Source organism: Salarias fasciatus, chromosome 5 (assembly GCF_902148845.1).
Source record: "Salarias fasciatus chromosome 5, fSalaFa1.1, whole genome shotgun sequence".
Taxonomy (NCBI): Eukaryota; Metazoa; Chordata; class Actinopteri; order Blenniiformes; family Blenniidae; genus Salarias; species Salarias fasciatus.
The window spans coordinates 7,838,426-7,866,026 of record NC_043749.1 but is presented as its reverse complement, the minus strand read 5'-3'; the positions used below and the strand labels follow the sequence as shown (position 1 = coordinate 7,866,026).

The 27,601-nt window shown below is 40.5% G+C and overlaps 3 protein-coding genes across 7 annotated transcripts in view; 2 read left to right on the top strand and 1 right to left on the bottom strand.

The window, feature by feature from the left end:
* Positions 1-342: 342 nt before the first annotated feature.
* idh3b (isocitrate dehydrogenase (NAD(+)) 3 non-catalytic subunit beta) lies at positions 343-8,107 on the bottom strand. Of its 2 annotated transcripts, none has more exons than XM_030092439.1 (11): positions 8,021-8,106; positions 6,072-6,245; positions 5,457-5,577; positions 5,275-5,335; positions 5,055-5,187; positions 4,517-4,650; positions 4,265-4,367; positions 3,894-4,040; positions 3,584-3,678; positions 3,343-3,403; positions 343-818 (listed from the first exon to the last, which is right to left on the bottom strand). In XM_030092439.1, the coding sequence occupies exons 1-11, from the start codon at positions 8,072-8,074 to the stop codon at positions 741-743; spliced, it is 1,161 nt and encodes a 386-aa protein (XP_029948299.1). In that variant the 5' UTR covers positions 8,075-8,106; the 3' UTR covers positions 343-740. The 2 variants fall into 2 exon arrangements, with proteins under 2 accessions (XP_029948299.1, XP_029948298.1); XM_030092438.1 differs by lacking the exon at positions 343-818 and adding an exon at positions 1,828-2,502 and having other exon boundaries at positions 8,021-8,107.
* A 2,769-nt stretch (positions 8,108-10,876) lies between these two features.
* Positions 10,877-20,999, top strand: wdr1 (WD repeat domain 1). 2 transcript variants are annotated; one of them, XM_030092350.1, is made up of 15 exons: positions 10,877-11,011; positions 12,191-12,312; positions 13,568-13,658; positions 13,767-13,914; positions 15,815-15,995; positions 16,723-16,800; positions 16,941-17,021; positions 17,340-17,573; positions 17,934-18,018; positions 18,220-18,376; positions 18,552-18,639; positions 18,743-18,850; positions 19,086-19,259; positions 19,375-19,519; positions 20,112-20,999. In XM_030092350.1, exons 1-15 carry the CDS (start codon positions 10,993-10,995, stop codon positions 20,216-20,218), a joined length of 1,818 nt encoding a protein of 605 aa, XP_029948210.1. In that variant the 5' UTR covers positions 10,877-10,992; the 3' UTR covers positions 20,219-20,999. The 2 variants fall into 2 exon arrangements, with proteins under 2 accessions (XP_029948210.1, XP_029948209.1); XM_030092349.1 differs by having other exon boundaries at positions 18,743-18,853.
* A 1,065-nt stretch (positions 21,000-22,064) lies between these two features.
* slc2a9l2 (solute carrier family 2 member 9, like 2) overlaps positions 22,065-27,601 on the top strand; it is a 132,821-nt gene continuing 127,284 nt past the window's right edge. For 2 of the 3 annotated variants that reach the window (XM_030092454.1, XM_030092456.1), the window contains exons 1-3: positions 22,065-22,177; positions 22,393-22,468; positions 26,924-26,983. In XM_030092454.1, the coding sequence (XP_029948314.1) occupies positions 26,936-26,983 (48 nt within the window). In that variant the 5' untranslated portion in view covers positions 22,065-22,177; positions 22,393-22,468; positions 26,924-26,935. The remainder of the gene's footprint in view (positions 22,178-22,392; positions 22,469-26,923; positions 26,984-27,601) is intronic. The other variant, XM_030092455.1, reaches the window with a different exon arrangement.

Genomic DNA, 27,601 nt, shown 5'->3' with positions numbered 1-27,601 from the left:
ATCTCTGAATGCAACTGTGAACATTTTCAAGATGTAGCAGCTCAGGGAATAATCTGGTGCTGATATTTACAGGTAACTGGGCTATTTTTCTGCCGCTCGAGCCAAACTGAGATCAAACTGGACCCGATGTGACCCCGAAACTTAAGTGAGTTTCCACCTTTAAATTAGAATTTCATGTAATTGAGACAAAAAAATGATTTTTTTTTTTCCAGGATCTGAGCTCCACACATTGAAAAATAATGCTGCTTTGATGAGGCACCAACAGTTGTTATAACACTTTTAATAATACTTAAACTCTATATGCACTGCTGTAACATTCAGGCAAAAATGATTCTGCACACACACAGTCACTTTGCATTTATAATTTGTGTCTGACCATAAAGAAGCAAAAAGCTGATTCTAGAATGTAATAAATAATATTGAAGAATAAAGACACCATTTGTTTTGTTTCCTCTGGTTAATCTCACATAAAAATACAGGCTAGTGAACAGAATGTACACGGGTTGAAACTTTTAAATAGTCAACCTTCTTTTGGTCATATGCATCATGTTAAGAGTTTCATTTCTGTAGTTCATTTGCATTTACCTGCCATTCAGGAGGGGAAATGTGCGTGTTGAGCTTTTGTTGGAATACAATGAGTTGTGTATATGGTCTGCATGACCGGAGGTAAATAAAGGAGGAAAAAAAAAAAAAAAAAAGTGTGCGCATTTCAGCAGCTGACAGATTTGCAAACACAATGCTCAGACTGCCAGGTTAGCAATGACAGCCCGGGTGAACTCGTCACTTGTAGCATAGCCCCCCAAGTCTCCAGTGCGCACCTGTTGCAAACATAAGGACAGCGTGTTACTATATGCACAGCTGCAGCGACACATGTTCATATCCAGCATCGCGGCCTGCGTGTTAGAGAGCCTTTGAAAACTGCAGACAGATCAAACAGTGTGGTCAGTGAGTCACCTCGTTTCAACCACCACTTGTTTTTATTTTAAGAGTTACTCCAGGCTGAAAACCAAAGCTTGACCATTAAAAATGGTTAATCTGCACTCAAACAACCATGTAAGAAGGCAAGCTGCAAATCATGTTTGAAACAAATCTGAATCGCACAGCGCAAAACTCAATATTGGGAGTGTGATTTTTCTGAGGATCAAAACATAAATACAGTTCCTAAAGTAATTAATTTAACTGTTGCTTTTTTAAGGAGCCAACAATGAATTCCAGTGAATTCATTGTGAATCATAAAAAAAGGATGAATTGAAGAATGGTCAACATTTTCCCAAAGGATCAGTGTGTCAGATTTAGCATATATTAGACAGGAGTATCATGCCATTTATGTGCAAAGTAAAAAAAAAAAAAAAAAAAAAAAAAAAAAAAATATATATATATATATATATATATACACACACACACACACACATACATATATATACACACACACACACATACATACATATATATATATATATATATATATACATATATATGCAATCCTAGGAACAGCTAAGATCCTGTGCAGAACCTTCAGTCTCCCAGGCCTCTGGTAGAGGACCCCAGCTTGAAAGAGACAGACACAATACCGCCAGGGTGGCGAGAACACAGTTTTTTTGTATGTATACACCCCCTCAAGAAAAACAAAATCATACAGAGTGAGATTACAACCAATGAGCCTATTGTGAAGATTGTGGCAGATTCTCCCAGATGCCTGATGGTGGGGGATGAAGGGAACAGTATGTTTACCCAGATCCCCTTAAATCCTACACACTGATCCTTTACATTCACAGTAATTATGGATTTTGTATGGAGACATCATAGTTAGACACACTGGTTCTTTAGTTGAGTTTGAAGCACTGCAGTGGCAGAGTTTTATTCAGTACATTAAAGCACACAGGCAAAAAACAGAACTGTTATATTAGTGAGTCAATGTGTGGCAGTGTTCCTCTATCTTCAGGTACAGTCACGTTCAGTCTTTGGATTGGTCGGTTCTGTTCAGTTAACACAAGCATCAACAGTGGTGAATTGTGAAACCACAAAACCAGGGGAACGACCTGTGAGTATTTTTTCCAATGAGTGACTGCATGGGGGCAGTTTAGAGAAAAATATAACTGAGCAAAAACTGATAAATAAGGTAACTTAATAGAAACAACATTGCAGGATGGCAGAAAAACAAAGGGTGGACAAAGGTAGGAAAAAACACTGAGGGTCTCTGAAGGGAGGAGAACCAGCTGGATAATGAAATGAAAAGCTTTTTTCTTAACCAAAGCAACTTAAATATCGTAAAGCATGTGAACTGTTTAATCCATATGGTACAGCAGTCTGCACTGGGAAGGAGCCTGACTCCCAACATGCATCCAGTTCATGTTATGAACAATGTCCGAATTTCAAACACATCGGGGGGAGGGGGGAGTGTGACGAAACATCTTAGTGAACGGGTCGGTGACGCAGGTTTTCCACAACAGCATGCACAAAGTCGCCCGTGGTACAGTAACCGCCAAGGTCTCGTGTCCGCACCTGCGATGTGCACAAACACACATAGGTACACATAAAAGGAAAACACACGCATTCACAGAGTGATGGGGAGGGATTAGGGAGGAGAGGCATCCAGACAGAGTGCAGACGATTCCTGCATTTGTAAATAAAGATAATTTAAGAATTAAACAGTGTTTAAGGCCCTCCATATGAAACTAAAGGTGATAGACCGTGTGTTAGCACATGTCAGGATACATTAGTGTCAGCAGAGAGGCAGTCAGTCAAAGGCACTTTGGAAGGGATTAAATGTGATGTTGTTAAATTCATGGAACGTGTATATTTGTGAGAAAAAACTAAGTAGGAAGAAATGAAGGAAAAAGCGAAGAAAAGAGATCTGATACTAGTTCACATTTCTGAGAAATCAAAGGCTCTCCAACACACCGCGGTGCAGGGTGAAGGTTGTCAGATGGGATTTATTTGTGGATCAGGACCTGCTGATGGTTCACCTCAGGTGTCAGCACCACAGTCACAACATCACTGATCTAAATGACGGCTATGAGGTGGTGTCTGCTGGGTTGCAAATAAATTTGTATTTTCTTTGATTTTCACTTCCTGATGTGCTGCAGCTTTGGACACTTTGTCAATAAGAGGTTGCAAGCTCATGACCCACAAAAGAAAAATCACTTACGAACCAAAATTGACAGAAGAAAGAATTCAGAACGTTGCAGAATCGCCAGAGGTTATTGTTAACGGCAGTGTTATGATGGAAAAGACTGTTTTTAATTGTGAATACTGCAGCCATGTCTCCGGCGTTAATGCCCGCATGCATCATTATGCAATGAGCAGTTTTCATGAACAGGGAACAAAAACATGCGTACTGACCTTGCCCTGCTTGATGACCCTCTTGACAGCGTCTGACACCATGTGGGAGTGATATTCCAGGCTGGAACACAAGGCAGTGACTGTCAGTGATGGCCAGAGCGGTCTGGTACACACATCCACACCCAGTCAATCACTTCAGGCTGCCGTTTGATGGTTATGGTGGATCGGGACAAACACATCTGGGAGGTAATTTGTGAACTGCGGTGTACTTGTCACGACAAAGCTGCAGGACTTGACTCACTTGAGGTGTCTGAGCATGTTGGCAGCACTGAGCAGCATCGCTGTGGGATTAGCAATGTTCCTTCCTACGGCTTGTGCGAAAGGGTGGCGTGCACCCTGACAAGAAACAAGAAATTAGAAGTAAGAATACAAAGAAAATTAAAATCAAAACAATTCATTGAAATATTAAGTCTGATTCACAGGACAAATTTCAGCAGTGGCCCATTTTAAATATTCAGACTTAAGTGTCATTAGAATTTTTTAAAAACCTAAAAAAATATGCAGCAGATGCAATACATATGGATCTGTGTAAGACATGAACAGAAACTTACGGTCTCAAAAACAGCATACTCTGCACTGTAGCTTTCTCCAGGGACAACTCCGGCTCCGCCCACCAGTCCTGCCGCCAGGTTATCGATAATATTGCCATACAGGTTGGGCATCACCAGCACATCAAACTGGTACGGGTTTTGAACCAGCTGCATCGAAGTGATACAAAAAAACAATGGGTATAAACAAGAAATAAAAAAAGGAAATTGAAGGTGAAGAATCCGTGAACATTATGAATAGTCATTACTTTTAAATTAAAGAGTGAGGCTCAATAATAAAATCAAGCACAGCAAGTAAATTACAAACAGAAATGCATTTCATCTTATTTCAGTAATAAATTGAAAACTTTCAGAGAGAAGAAGGCTGTGTGTACCTGCATGCAACAGTTATCAATGATTATGTTCTCATATTTGATTTTGGGATACAGCTGTGCCACCTCTGCACAGCTCTGCAGAAACAGGCCGTCACCCAGTTTCCTGTAACAAAGTACCTGTTTCAGTGACTGTCACACAAATTAAGACCCAAATCAACACAACTTTAATAATTATTGGGAAAACATAAATTCAAAATACATGTAAAAAAAAATCAAGGAAGGTTTTGCTGGTAATTTATTTGGAAGACTTACATGATGTTGGCTTTGTGGACAGCGGTGACCTTGCTTCTACCCTTCTTGGTGGCGTAATCAAAGGCAAACTTTGCGATCCTCCGGGATTTCTCTCTGGTGATGATCTTCAAGCATTCGATTACACCAGTCACACTCTAAACACGAGGAGGAGGAGGAAACATACACTTTAAAAAAGTCATCTGTTATCGTGGACTGAGCTAAAGAATAACATATACTCTTTATTCAGTCTTTTCTCATGACTGATGGTAAATATAGAGTTCCTATTTCACACAAATGACACATTTGTGTAAATTGTCTCACTGCCTTTCTTAATGAATCAGTCTCCAGGGCTTATGTGGCTGAATTGAAGTTCTTTCCTATCAGAGAAGCAGTTCAATACAAAACGTATCTTACAAGCCCAGGTATAAACAGTGCTGTCAGACCAATTTATTTTTGCTCAACGTGCAGTTTAAAGCCAGCAAACTCTTCGAATGTTCAGCGAACAAAACTGTTTGATGCCACTCTCCATCCACTGACTGCAGCGAGGAGGAAGATTTACCTCGTGCTCCAGGGAGCTGTATTCCCCTTCAGTCTGTTCACGAATGATGACCAGGTCCAGGTTGTTGTGGCGAGTGTTGTAGCCCGGCAGGCTGTTCACGTGAACCACGTTAGCAAACAGGTCCAGTTTACGTCTGAGAGAGGAGCGCAGAAGAAGAGCTCATTAGAAACACAACCAACGTATCAAGAAATACGCAACTGCTTCTCTTTATTGAGAGTACCTCAGTCTCATCTCATAAGAAGCCAGCTCTCCTTTGAACTCCATCGGTGTGTGAATCTTTCCTGTAATGTGCAAAAGATGATGTTAAAGCAGCTTTATAACAGACATGTAAAATGTATTTTGCTTTATTAAAGCCAAAGTGCATCAACAGATGCTTAAATGTGTGAATTAGCAAAGATGAACCTTTAATGGCCACTTTGTTGGTCTTCATGGAGGTTAACACCTGTTCCAGTTTATCCTCACTGGCCATGTTCTGCACTTCACTCAGGTGGAACTCTTCAAATTCCACCGGGACGTCGCCGGCCTTCAAGTCATTGCACAAACAAATCAAATTTACATGTGGTAAGATATTCCACTGTACAGCAGGTGAGGTAGCAGTGAAGAGAGAGAGAGAGAGAGCAAAAACTACAGCGGTAAAGAAAAAGAAATTAATAGGAAAACAATATCACAACACGCACACAGTAAGAGTTAATATCATAAGACAGAATAATGCACAAGTAATACAAATAAGTAAGCACAACAGACACATTGAGAGACTTGCTGATTGGGTTGTTTTTGTGAGCTTATTTGGGAAGATTACACATTAAATAAATATAAAAACAAATGCAATACAATACATGGAATGAAATATGTAGGCTTTTCAATTAATGTTCCTTTAATTTTTTTTTTTCCTGAAATGCTCAGGTTTTGCTGATTCATAGCATTAATACTGCACCTGGTCCTGGATATATTTTATACCAAGTATTTTGTAGAAGAACCAAAGCAGTGATATCCAATCCCTGTCTTAGCACAATGTACCTTGAAGACATCCTTGACAGCAGTCATGAGTTCAGGTCCAACTCCATCCCCTGGTAGCATGGTGACCTTAAAAATGGCATCAGCACGAGCCGGAGGGGATTCTGGACTGCAGAGACCAGCCGACACGCTCAGTGGTCGAGAGGCCAGCTGCTGCCATCGCGGCCCACCCAGGCCCTACAGGAGGGGAACAAAGTTACTGACAAATAGAGACTGCAGAGCAACTCACTAGTTTCACGCTCTTAACAGAGAAAACACCTGATATGATGTGTCGTTGTCTGATTAATGCAACACAGAATCCTTTGTCAAACCTTTGAAATAACCACATCAAAATAACTCAGATTACCATAGAAAGGATAAACGATAACTTATATCCTGTGAGCTTGCACTTCTCAAGCTGAAAATGCCTTGCTGATGCCAGAAGTCAGATGTGAAAGGCCAAAGTGGTTTGACATTATTGACAGACAATAGTAGCACAATCATTTATCAAACATTCTGGGTGCTGCTGGTAGTGTATTGATGTGGGGGATCAGTTCTTTGCACACTTTGGACAACATTTTGACTGATTGATTTATTTGGCAATAATACATCAACACAATATGAGAACACAATAGAAGTAAAAAAAAAAAAATCTAAGTCCAAGAATAACACAGGGGATTTTTTTCCACTGTGATCCTTTTTCAAAAAAACAAAACAAAAAAAAAAAAAAAACAAAATTGCAATACGGCATTAGCTAAAAGCTAGATTAAAACACATTATCACTGTTGACTTCATATGTATTCTTCAAAATAATATAATTCCAATACTCATAATTAATATCGCTGTGTGCCATCACTGTGCCTGGTATAACAGGTTTCTTTTCAGATGAAAGGAATTTTTTCCTAACCCGTGCTGACTTGCTTATTCATGTGGAGTAGTTGTGTTTTTCTCTGTAAAAGCTCCATGCTGTTTGCACCACATAAATAAAATTAAATTGAATATTGCTTTTATGACTACTTTTACTTGTTTTAACCTGATGACTTCCACCAGGATAATGCATCATGTCTCAAAGCTCAAAACATTGCAAATCTGGTTTATTGACAACAGGAAAATCTGCACCAGATGACAATGAGGTCAATGTAGTCCAAAACCCTCCAGAATCATCAGCTCTCAAGGAGGAGTGAGCATCCTTGGAAATTGTCAAGCACCAATGATGCCATCATATGAATAGAAACAAAGGAAGAGATGAGAAATATTTCCCGCATGTTTTTAGTTCTGTGTTCTCCATCTCCCTGCATTTATACATATACTAGAGAAACAAGAATCACTTCCTATGTTCATTTCCTATGCACTTCCCACCTCTCTGTAGTGGCCAGAAACCCTATCCCCAGGTTCTGCTGTTTCTGTCTTAAGAGGTCCTGACCTTTCTATGTTTAGTGTCACGAAAATACAGTTGCCAGCATACAAGTGAAATCATAGTAAACTGTCTCCCAATAGCAATAATGATCAAACAAGTGACACAGTTGGAGATTAGTGGAGATTAATGTTGGGAAGACATAACGCTATTTAGTGGGAGTTGTTCAAGAGCTTGTCCACCAGTTAGAAGTAACTGACTGTTAGCAGAGAACAGGGAGGCTTTAAAGTCATTGTGAAAGAGTAGAATTAAGGGGCATTCCTATATCATGTTTAGGGGGAGGGGCTGGTTTGTTAGATGAATATGCTGAAGAGCGACATACTCCAGCCTCTAATCAGCTGTCAGTACTAAATAATCAATCTTTTCTCACATACACCGGCGACCTGAAGAACGATCGCTGTTAGCTATCACTTGGATGGTAGCGGTTAGTGTATCAGACTGTTTCTTCGGCACTTGCCAATAACAAACTAATTGGCCGAAGTAGCGTTTAAAACACAGCAGCCTTTTCCCTCTCGACGTGTTAACGCTACAATTTTTGAAAGCTTATTTCTGGACTCACCTTGAACAATGTTACTAAGCTTCCTCTCAGAGCAGCCGCCATCTTTACCACCATGCAGAGAGCACTGATTCTTCTTCTGAGCCGCTGCTGGGCTGACTACAGGCCATCAGCGCCCCCACACGGACATAGCTGGCATTACACTGACTGGGCCAGGGACACTGCAGAACAGAAGAGACACATCAGCCCAGGACATGGTTATTTTGCTTCATGAGGAAAGCTTGATGGTTGTGTGGAAAATAAGTCCATCACAGGGCAAACACACATTGAAAGACAACCACACACTCACACCTAGGGGAAATTCAGGATTCAAGGATAACATCAACTGGATGTTTTTAGACTGTAGGAAGAAAATGGAGTACGCAAAATGTTTTGATTTGAGCAAGCTATAATTATGTATTTTGGGGACAAAACTTGTAAACACTCATCTTTCCTGTTTCTAACAGCATCATGAATTAATTAAGAAGTTGCATGTTTATAATTTGTAATGGCATGTCTGATACATTAAAAAAAAAACTCTTGCCTTTTCTGGGTGGTATCTCCTTTAAACTCAGGTCCTCTACCAGAGGCCTGGGAGCTTGAGGGTTTTGCGCAGGATCTCAGCTGCGCTCTTCTGGAAAGAGATCTCAGATGTTGTTCCCGGTATTTCCTGGAGCAATGCATCCAACTTGGGGGTCACTGCCCCGAGTGCCCCGATCACTACTGGCACCACTGTTGCCTAAACATTCCACATCTTCTCTCTTTCAGGCCTTCTCCAGCTTTTCCTGTTACTTCATTCTGATATTGCTGTAATTGGGGATTGCTACATCGATCAATACTGCTTGTTGGTTTATCCACCACCACTATGTCAGTCTGATTGGCCATCAACAGTTTGTTGGTCTGAACATTGAAGTCCTATGACTTGGCTTGGTTGTTCTCCACCACTTTCGGGGGTGTGCTATATCTAGACCAGGGGTGTCCAAAGTCGGTCCTGGAGGACTGCAGCCCTGCATGTTTTCCATCTCTCCCTGCTTCAACACAGCTGATTGCAACGAGGCTTGTTATCTGGCTTTCTGCTGGACTTGGCCATGAATCATCATAAGATTCAGGTGTGTTGAAGCAGGGAGACATGGAAAACATGCAGGGCTGCGGCCCTCCAGGACCGACTTTGGGCACCCCTGATCTAGACTCTGGGGTCTCCAGTCCATACTCTGCACATATGTTCCTATACACTATGCCCGCAACCTGGTTATGGCGTTCCATGTATGCCTTTCCTGCCAGCATCTTGCACCCTGCTGTGGTGTGCTGTAGCCTACTGTTTCAGGGGCTTCCTTGCACAGTCTCCACCTGGGGTATTGTCTCATGTGATCCACCCCGGTCTCTATTGATCTTGTGTTTAGGGCCTGTTCTTGTGCAGCCATGATCAGTGTCTCTGTGCTGTCTTTCAGTCCTGCCCTTTCCAGCCCCTGGTACGTTCTTTCTATGTACGCCACTTCTTCATTTTGTCGGTGAAGGGGTTTGTCTTTCCATGATCCCACCTCTGGCTCCTCTTTCTTATGGGGTTTCACTTGTCTGAGGCATTCACTTAGCAGGTTGTCATTGGGGGCCATTTTCTGGATGTATTCTTGGAGGGATGATGTTTCCTCCTGGATGGTGCCTTTGACACTCAGTCCTCGGCCTCCGTCAAGTGACATGAGCCTTGACAGGTGAACTGTTGTGTTGTGCTGAACCGCCCAGATTATTTTTGACAAGGAAAACCAAGAGTGCTGAGAATATCCTGTCTGTTTTGTGAAACAAGCCAAAGCAAAGCAGTTGAGAAGAATCATTGCATTTTGGTTGCACTGACTATTTATGTGGGAAAGAAATTTAGCTTTGAAGCATGCAAGCTTTTTTGCAAGTTGGACTATATGGTGTTGTGCTGAATTATAAGACTGTTTTGCCAAGTGATCTTTGAGTTCTGAAAATGCAATTTCAGTTTCAAGAAAAGACCCAAATCAATGGATAAAAATTGTAATGTCATAGATTGCCCCTTCAAATATACACTGAAGAAAATCAGTGCAGAGGGAGAACCAACTGTTAAAGATGCACCCGCCACTGTAATTTGAGCTGCCTGTGACTTTGCATTGTTGTGTTTTGTTATAACACTATATGTTCAGCTGCGAAGCTTCACTATTTGAATTGAGTCCAACCCAAATAGGTCAGGGGATTCCCAGTCCTATTCCAGGCTAGTGATGCTCTCTGGTGACATACATGGCGACAGAGGACTTTAAATCCACCATGTAACTGAAGACCATCAGATTTAAAAGTCCTCTTTCACCTAATATGGGCTTGTATATTTGGTTAATCATACTGTTGCAATAAACCTCGAGCCACACCGAAAAATGTTATCAATGTGTGTTATTGCCCTGAGTCATACCTGTCAGGTCATCATTATATATTCACGGAAACCAGAATGAATGCACCTGTGTGTAGTTCACATGACCTATGCAGCTTTAAAAAGTAATATTTAATATCTATTATCAAAGATGAAGTGAGATTAACATCCAGATTTTTTCATTGCTTTTTCTGACTTGAAAATTATTGCTGTCTCAAGAAACAAAACCTCACAACAGTGCATGTTGTTATCAAGCTTGTGTGAATTTCTAAAGGAACTATATCATCAATAAAATGAAAAAGAAGGAAGTTTATGGATCTGGCTGTGGTTCAGAAAAAACAACAACAACAAAAACTGGGTAGTATGATTGGTGGAGGCGTCAGACGCTGGAGCCTGACAGTCCATATTTAGGTGAGATTTAGCCCAAAATGCAGCCGCGGTCCGCTACTGGCTGACAGCCGCGGCGTGGTAACAGAGTTTACCATATATGGGCAAAGCCAGGCAGCGCGAGCGCCACGGTTGCTTCCGTGTTTGTGTGATCAGGGAGTGTAGCCGCAGCCAGGAGCTCCTCTGTCTTCCCACGTCCATTCATTTGGAAGCAAGCAAGCGTCAAGCAGAAGAAATGACCTCCATCGACCTGAGTGAGTCCCTTTGTATTCTATCTCATCACCTTAAAATGATCCGAACTTCTTTTTTGTTCTTTAAATTCAGAGCAGACCGGTCAGCATATCTGGGCTAGTCATCCAGGTAGCCTGCAGCTAGCTAAGCCTCGCCCATAGCCGCACCATCTGACAGCTTGTCCCACATAAAGAACATATTTCAAGTTAGGCTGCGGTTGTGTCAGATTAAGCAAAGGCTACGTGTATGATCAGCACGGACAGGAGCAATGGTGCTCCGCTTTGAGGCTGCTCTCCCAGGTTAGCTTTAGCTGGGCGAGCTAACGTCAGCCATAGGAAATAGTTGTGCTCACATCGCATTGTTATGACACGTCCAGACAGGCAGTCTGACAGGGAGCTGCACAGGGAAGTAGCTGCACAAGGCCTGTGACTGTGTTGAAATATGCACATATTTGTAAAAGCTGTGCGCTTGATATGAAATAATATGGCTATAAGCATCGATTGAAACCGTACACACACATTTAGTTGTCTAAACAATGTTAACATATGAGATGCTTTTTCGTCAAAGCAAAATTAAAATAAGTTTTCTGCCAATCATATCAGTTTTTTAGCTTACATTTTTCAAATTTTAGTCCATCCGGATATTTTTTCCTTAGTTTTCATAAAGGAATGTTGTGGTGCTATAATAGGTGTTAATTATACACTATCTCAGTGGTGGCAATTTAATGTGATTTTTTCCTTTATTTTACTGCCATGTCATTCAGGGAGTGAATACTGATGTATACTGATGTATGTTAAAGTAACTTGTTTGTTTTGAAAATACAAAAAATATATGCTTGTTGTTTGAGACAGTCTTTAGCTCTTTGTCTATTTTCAAAACAAGACTAATTCTGTAGTTGTATATTTAATCAATTACATTTTTCTGTAATCATGAAGAAAATCATCTATTGGCTGTTTAATCTTTCTGGTTCATCATGCAGTAATATTTTAACATATTTTTTAAAAAAAGTATTGAATCTATGGACTAATGTTATTTAGGAGGCTAAAACCAATACCTGTCAAATAGATATTCCCTATCTAAATAAAATAAAATAGATATTCTCTCTTTTATTGGCTTATTGAAATTTTAAAACAGTGACCAAATCCAACAAAGAGCAGCAACTATACGCTCGCACCCATCTCTTGTGTTTTCGTTGTTTTCAGAACATGTATTCGCCAGTCTCCCCCATATGGAGAGGGGTGTTGCAAAGGTGATTGGCGGTGACCCAAAAGGCAAAAACTTCCTCTACACCAATGGGAAATGTGTCATCATCAGGAACATCGAGGTAACTTATCTTTGAACTGAAATCAACAACCATTGTTTCTGACAACTTTATAAATAACCACAATGACATTTTGCTTGCTAATAACACTAAATCAAGTCAGCTTTGGGATGGTGAATAAACCTGAACAGTAATGAAGTTTTCTGTCCTTGTAATTTAAAGAAGAAGAAAAAAAAAGAAGTTTCCTTGTTAATTTACAGCTCAGGTCGGCTCTCTTTATCAGCACTTTCTGTTCTTCTAACCCAGTGCAACATATGGTATGCTCATGAAACCAAAGAGGTGTGGTTAGCGGGGCTGAAAAGAATGCTTTGTAAGGATGACGTCAGCAATACTGACCAGAGTGGAGTATACTCTAAGGCAGGGGTGGGTAACCCTGGTCCTGGAGGGCCGCAAACCTGCATGTTTTCCATGTCTCCCTGCTTCAACACAGCTGATTGCAATGAGGCTCGTTATCTGGCTTTCTGCTGGACTTGGCCATGAATCTTGATTCAATTCAGGTGTGTTGAAGCAGGGAGACATGGAAAACATGCAGGTTTGCGGCCCTCCAGGACCAGGGTTCCCCACCCCTGCTCTAAGGCGTGGACTTTAACTTGAGCACTTTTTTTCTTTTTTTTTTTTTTTTTTGCTGTTGGTTGTTTAAAGGTGCATTAAGGAGTTTGCACGTTTTGTGCAAAACGGCCCCCCCTGCAGGCCCTGGGCGTAATGCAGCTTAGTGAAAAACTCATGCCTGTGGCTCACGTGCACGGAAGAGAGGAACTCCTTCCTCGCTTGTTTAGTAGCGCTAGAGTAAAATTTAAGTTTATTTTACCTGGTGGAGTCTGTGCCGGAGCTGTGACAGTGCTAGAAGCCAGTCTTTTCTTACTTTCTGGAAGATCCTGCTCAGTTGTTGCTCACTAAGCATCTGGCGGACAAAACGAAACCTAACCAGCCGGAGCGCGCATTACGTCATTCCTCTCAAATTCTCCCCAAAAAAATTCTGGTGCCGGACCGGCACTGCAACTTTCAAGTGACAATTTAGCGCTGTTAGAGGTACTTGTAATGAATATGTCAGGGCACATTGTTCACATCATTAAAAATGTGTAACATATTTATGGTGGAAAATAAGTGTTTTTAAAGTTGAAAAACTCCTTAATGCATCTTTAAGTGTTTGGGTAGTTAGTTGTGCATCATCACTTTTAGATATCTAGAATGTAGATGCTGCATCATTTCATCATTCTTGCAACCATTTTGTATTGGTTATATATTTTTTTTTTTGTAGAACCCTGCTATTGCAGACATTTACACCGAGCATGCTCATCAAGTCATTGTTGCCAAGTATTCCCCAAGTAGATCCTACATTGCGTCCGGAGGTGAAGTACACACACACACACACACGTGTGAAGAAATATTTGTATTGTCAAATTTATTGTCAACACAAGATTAATGTTTTTTAAATCTTTTCCCCGTGAATTCTGTAGATGTGTCAGGAAAGATCCGAATCTGGGACACCACCCAAAAGGAGCACTTGCTCAAGTACGAGTACACTCCATTTTCAGGGACGATAAAGGATATCGTGTGGACCGAGGACAGCAGGAGGATTGCTGTTGTTGGTGAAGGACGGGAAAAGTGGGTATCTTTTTTTTTTTTTTTATTATTTTTTATTAAGTACTACAGAGACGGAAGCCCTCGCAATAAGCACCATTTCTACAGTGTTTTTGTTGAATGATTATAAATGAATTTCTTTTGACTAGCAGGCCCATGCAGAGCTGTTATTGTTGTCTACAGCATTACTGTGTAGATTTTAGCAGGGGTTAAAAAAACATGCATATTGCTGTTTTTTTTTTTTTTTTTAATTAATCTTCCCTTTGAGGGGAAAACTGCCTCCAGAACATGGAGTGGACCTCCCTGAAGTGTTTTTAATCTGCTTACATGTGGAATGTTTCAGTTGGAGACTATAATACAAAGAAGACTTGGGAAGTCTCACCAAGTTTTCTAATGTTGTAATTGAGCTTATACCAAAGTAATGCACATTTGGATGTTTGTTTTTTTTGTTTTGATTAATCGCAAATTAGAATTTGACCTTCTTTTGCAAATATCTACTGAGAAGGATGCATTCATGGCACACACCAGCAGTGCTCCTGCCTTTTCAGACACTTTGAAAGTCTCACTGCACTATTGACAGACTGAGTGAAAAATAGTCCAAATTGCATTCTGCATTTTAATGATGACCCCACCCCCCCACCTACCCACCCAACCTCCCCCAGGGCCTTAATCATTTATGACATATCAATCTCACGGATTCAACCAAAAGCACTTTGGATCACCTGTTCTTCAGAGAATGACTCGCTGTTGTTGAATTTTGTGGTATATTGCTTTGTGGCTCCAACCCTGGATTTGAGAAACAAAGGTTCTTATTGAGTTTGAAAATCTGTAAGCCTTAAGTATACTGACATTACAAACTGAACACAGAGGTTGTCTATTGGCTTCAACTAGGGCTGGGGCAATGTGCTTCTTTCCTTTCGGATATTCAGATGATTTTTGTGTTATTTAGTTCACTTTAGCATCTGTCCATGTGACTGTGATGTCTACAAACTATATCAGGAGCCATATTTCCCCCAAAAAGCAAATCGCATCTGAGTCTTTTTTATTTTTTTCAAATCTTTGAGCTTTCTTTTCAAAAACGTTGACTGTGTAGAAAGGAAGCAAAAATGCCGGGAAATGTAGTTTTCTTAAAAACCTAGTCATTTCTTTCTCGTGACTTTTTAAAATACAGTCCATATTAGTATATTTAATTTGCAAAAACAATACACAACGCCCGGTCATAAACACGTAAGGATCGACCGATATGACTTTTTTAGGGCCGATGCCGATTATTGGTACTTACGGAAACCGATAACCGATATGTCGAACCGATATTCATTTGCAGTTAAAATGAACGTTTTACCATCAAAATTAAGCTGTGGGTGGGACATTGTTACACAGCCCAGAGTAATGACTTCAGGCAGAGAGAGAGAGACAGCTGTGTATATGATCCAAAGAGCACGTTTTTAAATAAATGTATTTTATCGGCTGTCGGTGGGGAAAAAAAAGGCCGATACCGATTATTAGAAAAATGCCCAATATCGGCCATATTATCGGCCAGGCCGATAATTGGTCTATCCTTATAAACAAGTCTTAAGCATATTACTATTAAACTAATATGGGAAAAAAATACGTTTTACAATTGCCAAACAAAAAACGCCGATGCTTATGACTCCCCCCCCCCCCCCCCCCCCAACCCAACCCGAACTTCAACTGACACTCCAAAGTTCGTATTTTATTATAAAAACCTTCATATACTGTTTTGCTGTATTTTTGTATATAGCACCTATTGGGAACTGCAGGGCAATTCACTGGTTGACTTCAAGTGTAATTTGTTGCTTGTGTTCGACCGAATTGAAAGCTGAATTGTTCCATTAATTTTAACCTCATCTTGCAAGGCGAGGTGAGCACACACAAACTGAAGTGTCTTGTCTTGTCATCGTAGGTTCGGGGCCGTGTTTTTGTGGGACACTGGCTCATCTGTTGGAGAAGTTGCTGGCCACTCAAAAATAATCAACAGTGTGGATATACGACCGAAGCGTCCTTACCGTCTCATAACAGCCAGTGACGACAAGAGTGTCGGCTTCTTCGAGGGCCCACCCTTCAAGTTCAAATTCACACAAACGGTGAGTCACAAAGATAAATTGTTTTCTTATTCTCACTGTACTTTTAAAGAACACTTAAAATGATTGTTTTGTAATCTTTACCCCCACAATCAGTCTTCTTGACAATAAGCTGTGGTGTGTTTCTGTTTGGTTTATTTGAAAAGCATTCTACAAATGGGTTTGCATAGGTGGAACCTTGTACTGTCGAAATGCTCTGACACATTCTGCATTATTCGGATATATGCAATTAAATATTAAAAAAGAGGTGTGTTTGTTGGACAACTTCAAGTTTGGAGGCACATTCATTCCTCTGACCTTTTCTTCCTGGTTGAATGTGTTGATCCTGTGTCTGTGCAGTTCACCCCACAGTCAGTAGCATGTGACTCCAGAGAGGCTGCTTCATGTAATTATCTTATCAGGAACAATATCAACAACATTCTGCTTTTGGACATTGGCAGGAAACATTTTGTTTGCAACCTTCATTTAGCCTCAGAGTTTCTGTGTAAACATGCCAGTGTAAATGCTTTTTTCTTGAACATGGACCTTATTCTTGGAAATCAGCGATGGTTTAAAATGATTGACTGCCATCGGGATATGAAATTGATGCAAAGAATGTGCCAGAAGTTTATTTTGTGTAGATGAAAACAGTCAAGTCCTTCGTAGTTCCAGGCGACAACTGAAGTCGATGCCACTTCAGTAATTTCCACTAACTGTTGTTTCCTCCTGTCTCTTCTGTAATTAACCACAGGGCCACAGTCAGTTTGTCAACTGCGTCCGTTACTCTCCTGATGGAAGCAGGTTCGTCTCGGCGAGTTCCGACGGTCAGGTGTGTATCCAAATACTGGGTGTGGGTGTTTGAACATTTTATAGTTGTCTCACTTCTCAGACTTGGGCATGTCAATGTGTCAGTAGTTCACCAGAAAAATTAAATTGAATAGATTTTGATTTTCATGTTGTTCCCCGCAGATATTGGTTTATGATGGAACAACCGGCGAGCGTGTTGGCTCACTGGGTGGTGAGAAGGCTCACACAGGAGGAGTCTATGCAGTGAGTGTGTTTATAAAGAAAATCTTTGGATTTTTGAGTTTTAACAGCATGGAGTCTGGTTATATGAAGATTGCATTATGTTGTTTATGTCTTTTATTAATAATTATTGGCAGGTTTTTTTAGGGGCGCATTAACACAAGATCAATATCTCACAGAATGGCAGTACTATGTATAGTAAAATGAGTTTGTACAGAGCAGAGCCTTCATTTCCCTATTCAAATAGGGAAGGTTCTTTTTTTCCTCCCTTGACTGTTTTGATGTCTCTTCTCAACAGCACCAGTGTTTCTGTTGTGAAAATGTCTGCTCTCCATTTTCCAGGTCAGCTGGAGCCCCACCGGCTCCCACCTGATCTCTGCCTCAGGGGACAAGACCGTGAAGCTCTGGGATGTTGGTGCAGGTACGGCTGTCACTACTTTCAACATGGGAACACAAGTGATGGACCTGCAGCTGGGCTGCCTGTGGCAGGAAGACCATCTCCTCAGCTTCTCCCTGTCAGGATACATCAACTATTTGGACAAGAACAACCCCGACCGGCCGATACGCACAGTTAAGGTCAGCATCCAGAGTTTAAGGATCCCGTTTGTGACGATATTTAGTTCGTTTTGGAGCCGTTTCAAATCATCTATGGTACGATTACGACGATTCGGCTCACCCTGCTCCCCACGCCAGTTTGAGACTTCACATTAACCCTGCAGCCACCTTGTGCATGTGTGTTTTAACGGGTCTCCCTTTACCATAAAGCTGTTATTTTCATAATGGCTTATAGAGCAATGCAGACTTCTCCTGGCACAGACTGGTATTCATGTTGATCAGACGCACAGTCATGACACTGCATTTTAAAAATTGAAATGTCTTTTGATAAATGAAGCATATTAAATGTCCTCATAACGGATCTTTTTTTTCTTCCTATAGGGCCACAGCAAATCGATCCGATGTGTGACTGTTCACAAAAGTGACCGCCAGTACATCTACTCGGGAAGTCACGATGGACACATCAATATCCTTTCACACGCAGAAAAACAATAAAGGAGTTGTCCTAGTTTTTATTTTCAAATGCCATAATACTGTAGTCTTATACCAAAGGAATGATTGGTCTTTTGGTAAGACAGCAGTACACAGGAAGGTTAACTCTGTTTTTCCAGCAGTGCACGGTCTGGCTGTTGTTTTTGGTTGTAGTTTTCCTCAGCAGCTGCTTCACATTACTGGGATGCAGATACTGGAGAGAACGGCTGCTTTTCAGGGAACGGCCACACCAACCAGGTGAGCCAGATGGCGATCAATGACGAAAACGAGCTGGTCACGTGCAGCATGGATGACACTGTGCGCTACACCAGCCTCAGCAAGCAAGAGTACAGGTGAGGTTAACCTTAAATTATTCCAGAAGTATCAGCTGTGAGAACTTACTGAGCTCTTGGTTTGATCAAGGAGAGACAAATAATTTTTTTCCCCTTTTTCTTATAGAAGCGTTCTGTTGCAGTGCTTGTTCTTACTTCCTTGCGTGAATAGTTTTTTTGTGTGTGTGTGTTTCAGTGCCTCTGACGTGGTGAAGATGGATTCCCAGCCTAAAAGTGTTTCAGTGGCGAAGGGAGGTCTGTCACTCGCTGTCTGCATTGACCAGGTAAAGTCATTATTTCAGCCTCTAGTGCTTTGAGAGTTTTGTCTCGTGCTATCATTTGCAAGCTTTGGATGAAAACGTTGGTCCTGTATATCACTCCCTGCAGGTGGTCTTGCTGAAGGATAAGAAGAAAGTCTTCACGTTGGACAACCTTGGCTACCAACCAGAGATTGGAGCCTTGCATCCAAATGGCAGCACTGCTTTAGTTGGATCAGTCGTAAGTGATCTTTCCTAAACATTCATATAGTTTTGCTTTCTTTTGAAAAATACCATTGAGTTCAAAAGACAAATCACCAACAGTTGTGGATTGTAAATGAAAAATCAGACCCCAGCAGTACTGCTAGACTCCCTGTGAATATGTGCAATCATTTCTTTGAGTCGTAATCACGGCACACTCTTCATCTGATCACATTGTTGTCAGATTTAAGTAAAAATGTTTTTCTCCTCAGGAGGGGAAAATCTACCTGTACTCCATTGAGGGGAACACGCTGAAGCAGAACGATCAGGTCCTGAATCTTAGAGGGGCCGTCACATACATGGCCTACTCCAGCGATGGGGCTTACCTGGGAGTCGTCGATGCAGCGAAGGTTGCCTCGGTCTTCTCTGTGGTTGACGGTTACTCGGTAATAATCACACCTGTTTGCATGCATTCATTGAATTTTTGAATGTTCGCCACTGCAGTGAGCAGTGTGAATGGAATTATTCTCATTTCATAGTGCATGTTTGTCCTTATCCCAGGTGAAGGATGAGTTTTACGGACACCATGCCAAACCGGTGACTTTGGCCTGGTCCCCTGATAATCAGCACTTTGCCACTGCTGGGATAGACATGATGGTGTACGTCTGGACAGTTGGGGATTCAGACAAAAGGTTCAAATTACAAGGTCTGACATATTTCTATTTACTAGCAACTTTTGATGTGGTACATCTTTGTAGATACCTGGAATGTTGCCTTTCTAGTGTGGTTCTCTTGTTTATTTTGTTTTAATTGTTTCAAAGTCCTTGTTTTTAATTGCTTTTGTTCATCACTGCTGTGAGCTGAACTGTGCACGGTGTTCTGTTAAGCTGTTGGTGTGCCATTTGTGGGCTGGAATAATTGGCAAATACTCTTGGAAAAGGTCTGTGTTGTTGGTGCATATAAACATTAACCACAGCAGTTTGGTTAGAAACAAACTTTAACCTGGTTTTCAAATGTTCAAACCTGTAGACTTGTTTATGCTCCAAACTTTGAATGTTGGCGTTCTTCCAGTATCACACTGGAACGTAACGGGATTAATTTGAATCTGATTAAACAGGAACAGGTTGATTGCACCCCAATGGGGAAACCTACCAGTCTCCCTCGTTTTTTTCCCTCTTTTAAAAAAGAAACAAAAAAATCCCAAAATCAATACTTAATGTCAAACTAAGCAGCTCCAGATACTTCATTTGGGAGAGTTGACCTTGATTTGACCTTTCCCCTCTGTTTCCTCTTCGTAGACGCTCACCGGTTGCACCATGTCTGCAGCCTGGCCTGGAAAGACGAGCACACTCTGGTCACCGTCTCCCACGACGCCTCTGTCAAGCAGTGGACTATTAACTACTGAGCTGCAGTCATCATACACACACCTCCAGGGACAAGGACTACTGTAAAACAAAAAAGATCTCTTTTTTTTTTTTTTTTTTTTTTTTGTAACTCAATGGTGTTCCTTGCTATTTGAAATGGAAAAGATGAGGTTGAAGTAAAAGTCCCATCCTTAAAAAAAAAAAAAAAAAAAAAATTCTGCCATGGCTCTCTGGCCTGAATAACCTTAACTGTAACAGACAAGAAACTGAAAGATACGATGTAACGTTGAGTGCTTTTACACCCGGACCAGAAGGTGTAAGCTTATCATTCCACAGATGGCCCATTTGAAACTGATCTTGTGTGGGGTTGAGGTTGGTGCATCCCGACTTAAGGGAATGTTTGTTTTTTTTTTTCTGAAAATCAAAGTCACATTTGAAAGAAATGAAGCCTTTTGGTGACATTCCGAGAGGGAGCAGTCCCTGGGTCTGAACTGAAGCTGCCTGTCACTTTGTATTTTCACGGTTCTGATGGGCGGGGTGTGTGGTGCGTGTATGTGTGCGATTTGTTCATTTTGGCTTTTTGCGCTGTCGTAGGATTCGTGTATTGTTGTTCACAACTCTTCCCATTGGGCTAGGGAGCAATAATAGGGACTGAAAAACGGTATGTGTACAATCATGAAGACGTCGGTTCTGTGTTGCTGTGTTCCTCTTTGGGCTCACCCGTCATTTCACAAATTTCTTTTTTCTATGTCTTTATGCATTCACTTCCCCAGTGGAAGCGACTCATTAACAATAATAAAAAGAACTTTTTATGCACTTCCATTTTCATGCACTGTTGTCTTCGTGTGTGTGGTTCGTTGAGTCTTCAGTGTTAAATGATCTACTGAAACAGGCTGTTGAACGGGATCGCGAGGAGACGGAAAGAACGGAAGGACAAGAGGCTCACAGGTATTTCTGGCCGAAGGAATGATTTGGTCATTGCGTAACTGACAACGCTGGATTGAACATTGTCACTATGGCATCATTTAACTCCAATAAAGCGGGAATGACGGGATGTTTGATGCAGTAGTTGAACTGTGCATAAGGAAAATTACTTTTCAGTGCAAACATGGAAAGACTCCTGCTTCCCAGCGCAGTTCAGAGCTCACTGCAGAGGTTCACAATGACCTCATTCACTCACTTAAAGTAATGAATTGATATGTTATTACTTCTTGGTAACCTAAATGTATTGATAACTTGATTTCAAGTGAAATGTGTTCATTTTTAAAGGCAGAAGTTACACTTGATTAGTCTCGGTTGATTTGGTTCCCTGGTGACTTGTTGATGTTGAAACCTTTCACCCACAACCCTGAGCGGAACTAAATCTGTGTTAAACAGGAAATCAAAAAAGACAAAAAAACATGACCTCTAAGTTTATTTTCCAGTGAAATGAAGTTGATCTGGGTTGTTAAGATGCATGGACTTGCTTGTATCCATCCATCCATGCCTTATTGTCTAAATCGGGGAACTTGAAGCTGATCCCAGCTGACTATGGATGAAGGCAGAATATCCAGAAGGAAGTTTATTGGCACCAAATAACCTCAGAAACATGTCTGTTCAACTGAAAGAGGAATGTGGAGTTCCTGAAATAAGCAAAGAAGAACATGCAAGCTCCACAGAAAATACAAATAAAAAAAATACACCACTGTGCAGTCTTGTTTATTTCACTGTAAATACAGACTAATTTGGGGAAAAACTATTGTCCCATGGGGAATAAAGGCCAGTGTCCAGGAACAACAGAAACAAGTGAGAGGGGTGGAGTTTCTCTCATCATGTTCATATCAGTTGGCGCTAAAACAGTTGAAATGCGTTCCTCTGCCACACTCACCACAGGTTCTGAGTCAATGAGCTTCATGCTGACTGTCATCACACTTAAAGATGGAGCAGGAGAACACCCAGTAAGACTGTTTTCTGTTGTGGGATTAAAACGGGTAGAACAATCTACCGGGACAAGTTAAAAGGTAAGTAAAATCTTACAAAATCGAAATGTATGACCTTTTTTTTTAGTGAGATAACTTAATTAACCAGACTAAATAACACAAAACGGTAGGTTGCTGAGTTTGCAGCATAAACCTTGTTAAACCACTTCATCAGTGTCTGCTGCCACTTTTGATTGGTGTCTGCAAATTAAGTTAGCCAGCTTGTGCTCACGTGACGCTGGTGTCTTTTTAATAAGGTGACTGCAGTTGATTTGTTTGTGGCGCCTGAAGGGAAAGGTCAGACTGGTTTGGACTGCAGGAGCCTACAAGTTTGTGAGTGTTCCTCTTTTTTCTGTTGCTTAGCTTAGAGGTTATTTTATGATTTTTAAAGAGCTTCAGTTGTTTTTGTTTTTGTTTTTTTTTGCTAATATAAAGTGGCTGGTTCACAGTCAGCGAGCCAGTTGCAAGCTCCCTCAAATCTCAGGGCATTGTGTCGTGTGGAAAAGACTTTAGAGGGGCCTTTTATTGTGGCCGGCCTGAAAAACACCTGCAACACTCATGCTGTCTAATCATCAGCTTGATATGCCACACCTGTGAGGTAGAGGAGGGATTATCTAGTAGAAAGGCTCGGATCTTTGAGTTCGGCTCATCAAAAACAAGTGTTTATATTGTTTAGAGTACAGAACTGGACTAAAGCATGCTTTTCAAGCACTTTGTTAAGAATAATTGAAGTTCATTTATAGTATTTTTTAAAGATTTTTTTTTTTTAACAAAGAATTTTCTAGCTTTTATAGACAGTAACAGTACCATAAGTGTTTTTTTCTAAGTAGTTTGATACAGTCTGGTTCTCCCAGCACTCTGTGAAACCCAATACATCTGTTCCCCAGGCTTCATGCCTGAGAGGAAGGGAAAAAAAAACGTCCCAAAGGGGGTGTTCAGTGTACAAGTCAGTAGTTCTTTATAGGGTCATATCTTTATCCCAACATCCCAATGTTTTCTGAGGATGGCAAACAACATAATCCTCCTCCTGGTGGTTTCTCAGTCAGGTGTTTTCAGTAGATGTCCTTTCACTACCAGAAATGAGGCTCACATGTTTCTAATATGAAAAAGAAAACAAAACCAAAAAAACAAAAAACAAAAAAAAACCCATACAACTATTATGAGGTTGAGGGAGCATAAAGCAGCCATTGATTTGAGGAGTGCAGGGAAAAAAAGCCTGATGACAGGGTTTTATTTTATGAAATTTTATTAAAGGACAAAGTGTGCAGTTTCTGTTTAACAAGTTGCAGTGTGTCTGCAATAACCTCAGCAGCAAAAAAAAAAAAAAAACCCTCTTTTACACCAATGGAAATGATTTCACTGCTTTTCTCATTAAATTAACTCTTCACGTGTTTCTGTGAGATCAGTCCAGCTGAGTGTGCATGTATGTAACCTTTGTAGCTGCTGGAGGGGAGCTCCCTCCTGCTCCCCCGGAGGGTCTCCTGCCAGGGCTTTTCTGGACTTTGACCAGTGGAGCTGATGGAGGGATGACCCCTCCCTCTCTCACACGCTCGAGGAATTCAGCACAACAAAATAGCTGTACAGGAAGGACACTCTTTATTGTACTTTCAGGAGACAGAAACTTTTTCCACCAAAATGATATTTAGGCTTTGGGAACTTTAAGCAAAGCTCCTCACTGACAGGATGGTTTTCACTTTTCAAGGTGAGCTCTGGGAAATTCTTCATTATGAGTTCATGGTGATGTTTAAGCCAAGAATCTCCATTCTTCATTTCACCGCTTTATTTCTGATAAATAATGTTTACTGGAAAGCAGCTGCTCGATGCTTCACTGATTCTCACTCTCCTTTGTTCACAAGAACAATGAATTTTTAATGTCTGTTTTAGAAGTGGCTAACGTTTAAACAAAACCATTTCTACATCATTTTATGGAACACCTTATCCCAAAGCCTGTGCACAAACATGACAGCAGAGGGCTGCCTATAACCTCCTGCACACTAACTCCATTTTTGGCACCATATGAACTTTACTCCAGGTTTTGATGTGCAGTCATAGGATTCATCTTCACAGATTCAGCTGTGTGCCACTTGAATGTACTTTTAATGTAAAAGAAAAAAAAAATCCACTCTACTCTGCAATCACAGTTAGGTTTCACAGTGTTAAGAAATAATTAAGCCAGGTTATGCTTAGTTTTCCTAATTTGATCAAAGCTTATAAATAACAGAATGCACAAGAGCAGTATTAGTTTTTGTGTTTACAGTGTAGCCCCTGGCTTCAGTGTGTTCTTATTATATAACTCATAGAGGAAGCAAAGCGCCCTGTGTAGTTAATCATTTCTCAGGATTATTATCACATCTATGTCGAGGTAGCATGAAGGCATTGGTCTCACTGCATGCACTGGATACACAGGCTGTAAGTATGCTGACAGAGCTGCTTCTCTTTCAGCTACAATGTGTGTTTTTTCTCTTCTTATTCTGTATTCTGTGTATTTTATTATTTCAGGCTGTGAATGAAGTGGTACTCTATTCATTTCAGTAGAACAGTGGCAGTTTAGTAAAAGTGGTTGATGCTCTTTGTAATCAAAAAATAGCCATTTTTATCTTAAACATACAACAGTTCTGTATTCTGTTACTGTGTGCTGTGTTGAAATAGTCAATATTTCAGTGGCTATTACAAAATATTTTGCCTAGTTTGCTTTCTGAAGTTATTTAAGACCCATGCAATTGAATACAGCCTTAATGAGACATTGCTATATAGGAAATAATGCATATATAGGAAATAATGGTGGTTGGTCTTTGCACTCATGTAGGTATTAGATAATTTATTATCCATTCGAGTTCAACAAAAGATTTTTGCAGCTAAAACTCACATTTTCCATTTCATATGAATATGTACTATTCTATGGGACTGATCAAAGCAAATAAATATTGTATTAGATAGTTATTCATATTAAACATTATTTTGAGTTATTCAAACAGAAAAATTGCACGATGTATTATCATTTATTTCTTTCATCTTATGATGTGGAGTGAAGAATAACTTTTTTTAATCAATTTTGGGGTTTTTTTAAACTATAGTCTTGCATTTTAATGTTAACCTGCATATCATTTGTGTATGAAAGTGTTTTGCACACAAATTCAAGCAAGATCCAGAAAAAGGTCCCATCAGGACAGTGGCCTGTGCTGCTCCGGTGTTTTCAAAAGATTCCATCGATATTTTAAGGTCATATATTTGCCATGGCTCCAAGTCTATGTTCTCCCGAAGGAAGAGGTGAACTTTGAACTTTATTTTGAACATGTGAACACAATTAAACAGTGAATAATAATTTATAAGAGAAAAAGGGAATAAAAGAAATACACGAAAGAAAAGAACATCCAACTACATGAAGCCATACATCTTATGAGATGATTTCATTTCACTTCCAACACTACGATAACCTCACGCTCATCTACTGGTAACAGCTCATTGATTTCTATGTGAATGAGCTTGTTTGCTGATTATTTTTCAATAGTGTAATACTGTATGACGCATTGTGTTTCGACCAAACACGACATTATGAAACAGCAAACAGTCTGCGTATTTGTCTGGCAGCGTCCATCAAACAGGTCGGTCTGTATGCTTTTGGACAGGGTGTCGTTCAGGTGACCCCAGGATCATGGTCGAAGTGGGAGGGATCCTAAAGTAAACACCAATAACTGCTGATAGGTCATTGAAAGCGGTTTGCACTGCCTGTTAAACAAACAAGAAGAAAACCGGCTCGCAAACCAGAATGAGCATCTTTTGTGCTGCAGACAGTCATCTCCCGGGAAAAACCTGGAAATAACCGACGTTCATCTCTAAATAGTTATGTTTTTTGATGGAATTCAACTTTGTTCCAGATTTCATGAAAATTTTTAAAATGGCTTTTTAAATAAATGCAGATACTGTTGTTTGTTTGAACTATGAAGAATTAATTGTACCACTGACATCACAATTGATAGTACATAGTCAAACAGTTGTAAAAGTACCTGATGTTGATTTTAATTCGGCTCCTCAGGACTCACAGTCTTGCTGGTTTGTATGCACATTCAGTCAGAACCTCATTTAATTTCCAGAAGCTCACTGAATGTTATTAAGTGTAATTAACCTTGCAGTTGGAGGGTAAATCTATGGAACGATGGAGCTCTTTCTGCACCCTTGACTCTCAGTGACATGTGAAATGTTCTCATCAGCGTGATAACCCCAAGATACTTGGGAACAAACCGAGAATCACAAGTTTATCTTACTTTTTTTTTTTTTAATTTTCTTATCCCCAAAAAATCCTCAACTGTCCAACAACTGTGCTGCCTCTGTTGAATTTTAGGCTTTAGTAGTATTTAACCACTAGGTGGCAGACTCAGCCCTTTCTCCACCATGTAGTACAACTGTGACGAAAATAGCCCAATGTGGTCGGTGCAGTTTTAAACTCTCCTGTGGTTGGAAATTGGAGATTTTTCACTCCACAGTTTTAATCATCTTAAAGGAAAAACTGCTTTGTCTAAACAAACCCAATCTGATTGCCTTAAGCACATTTTTGCACATCTGAGGAGGAGTCAATCCTGAGTTGTGTTCAGTAATAAACAGCAGTTGTCTAACTGGCTTCTGTGTTGCATGTCAGCACATTTTGCTCTGCCTCTCATTTCCTCTCCAGCAGTGTGATGAACTCCACTTCCCCATGCTTATATGAAATGTGTCTTGTGGGCCTTGGGGGGTTTTCTGTCCACACTAGCTGTCCTATGATTAAATGTGGCCTTTTTTTGTCTGTCATTGAAGGTTTGCTGAAAGATGGATAAAGAAAAGCAGGACCAGGCTGACGACAAGATGGATACAAAGGTATACAAAGGCTTCATGATCTACCACTAACATGGCTGTCAAAAGTTTTTTTTTTTAATCGCGGTTAATCTCCGAATTGCCTTCGTTAATCATGGCCAGTCACATTTATAATTGCCTGTTTGGAATTCTGTTATTTTTGAATTTCAAGGCAGTTTCAAGATGCTGATTAAGGGAGTAGACAGAATATGTGTCAAAAATGCTTTAAAAACACACAAAATAAAATTTATAAAATATGCCTTTTATCAAGTGAAATAAGTATTTGACCCACAATAAAAACATTACATAGAACGTCGCAGAGAAGCTCCTGTTTGCAGGTGCTGAAATGAGTCGATTCTTGCAGTTGGTCGCCAGGTTTGCTCACAGCTCAGGAGGGATTTTCACCCTTTTTCTCTTGACAGTCAGTCTCTAAATCCTTCATGTTTCTTGGAAACTGGAAGCTTCGGCTCCCTCCATAAGTTTTCCAATTGGGTTGAGCTGTGGAGATGGACTTGGCCCCTCCATGACCTTAATATGCTTCTTTTTGAGCCACCCCTTTGTTGCTGTGGCAGGATGTTTTGGGTTATTGTCGTGGAAGACCTGCCATGCCACATCTTCAGTGTTCTGCTGAAGAAAGGAGCT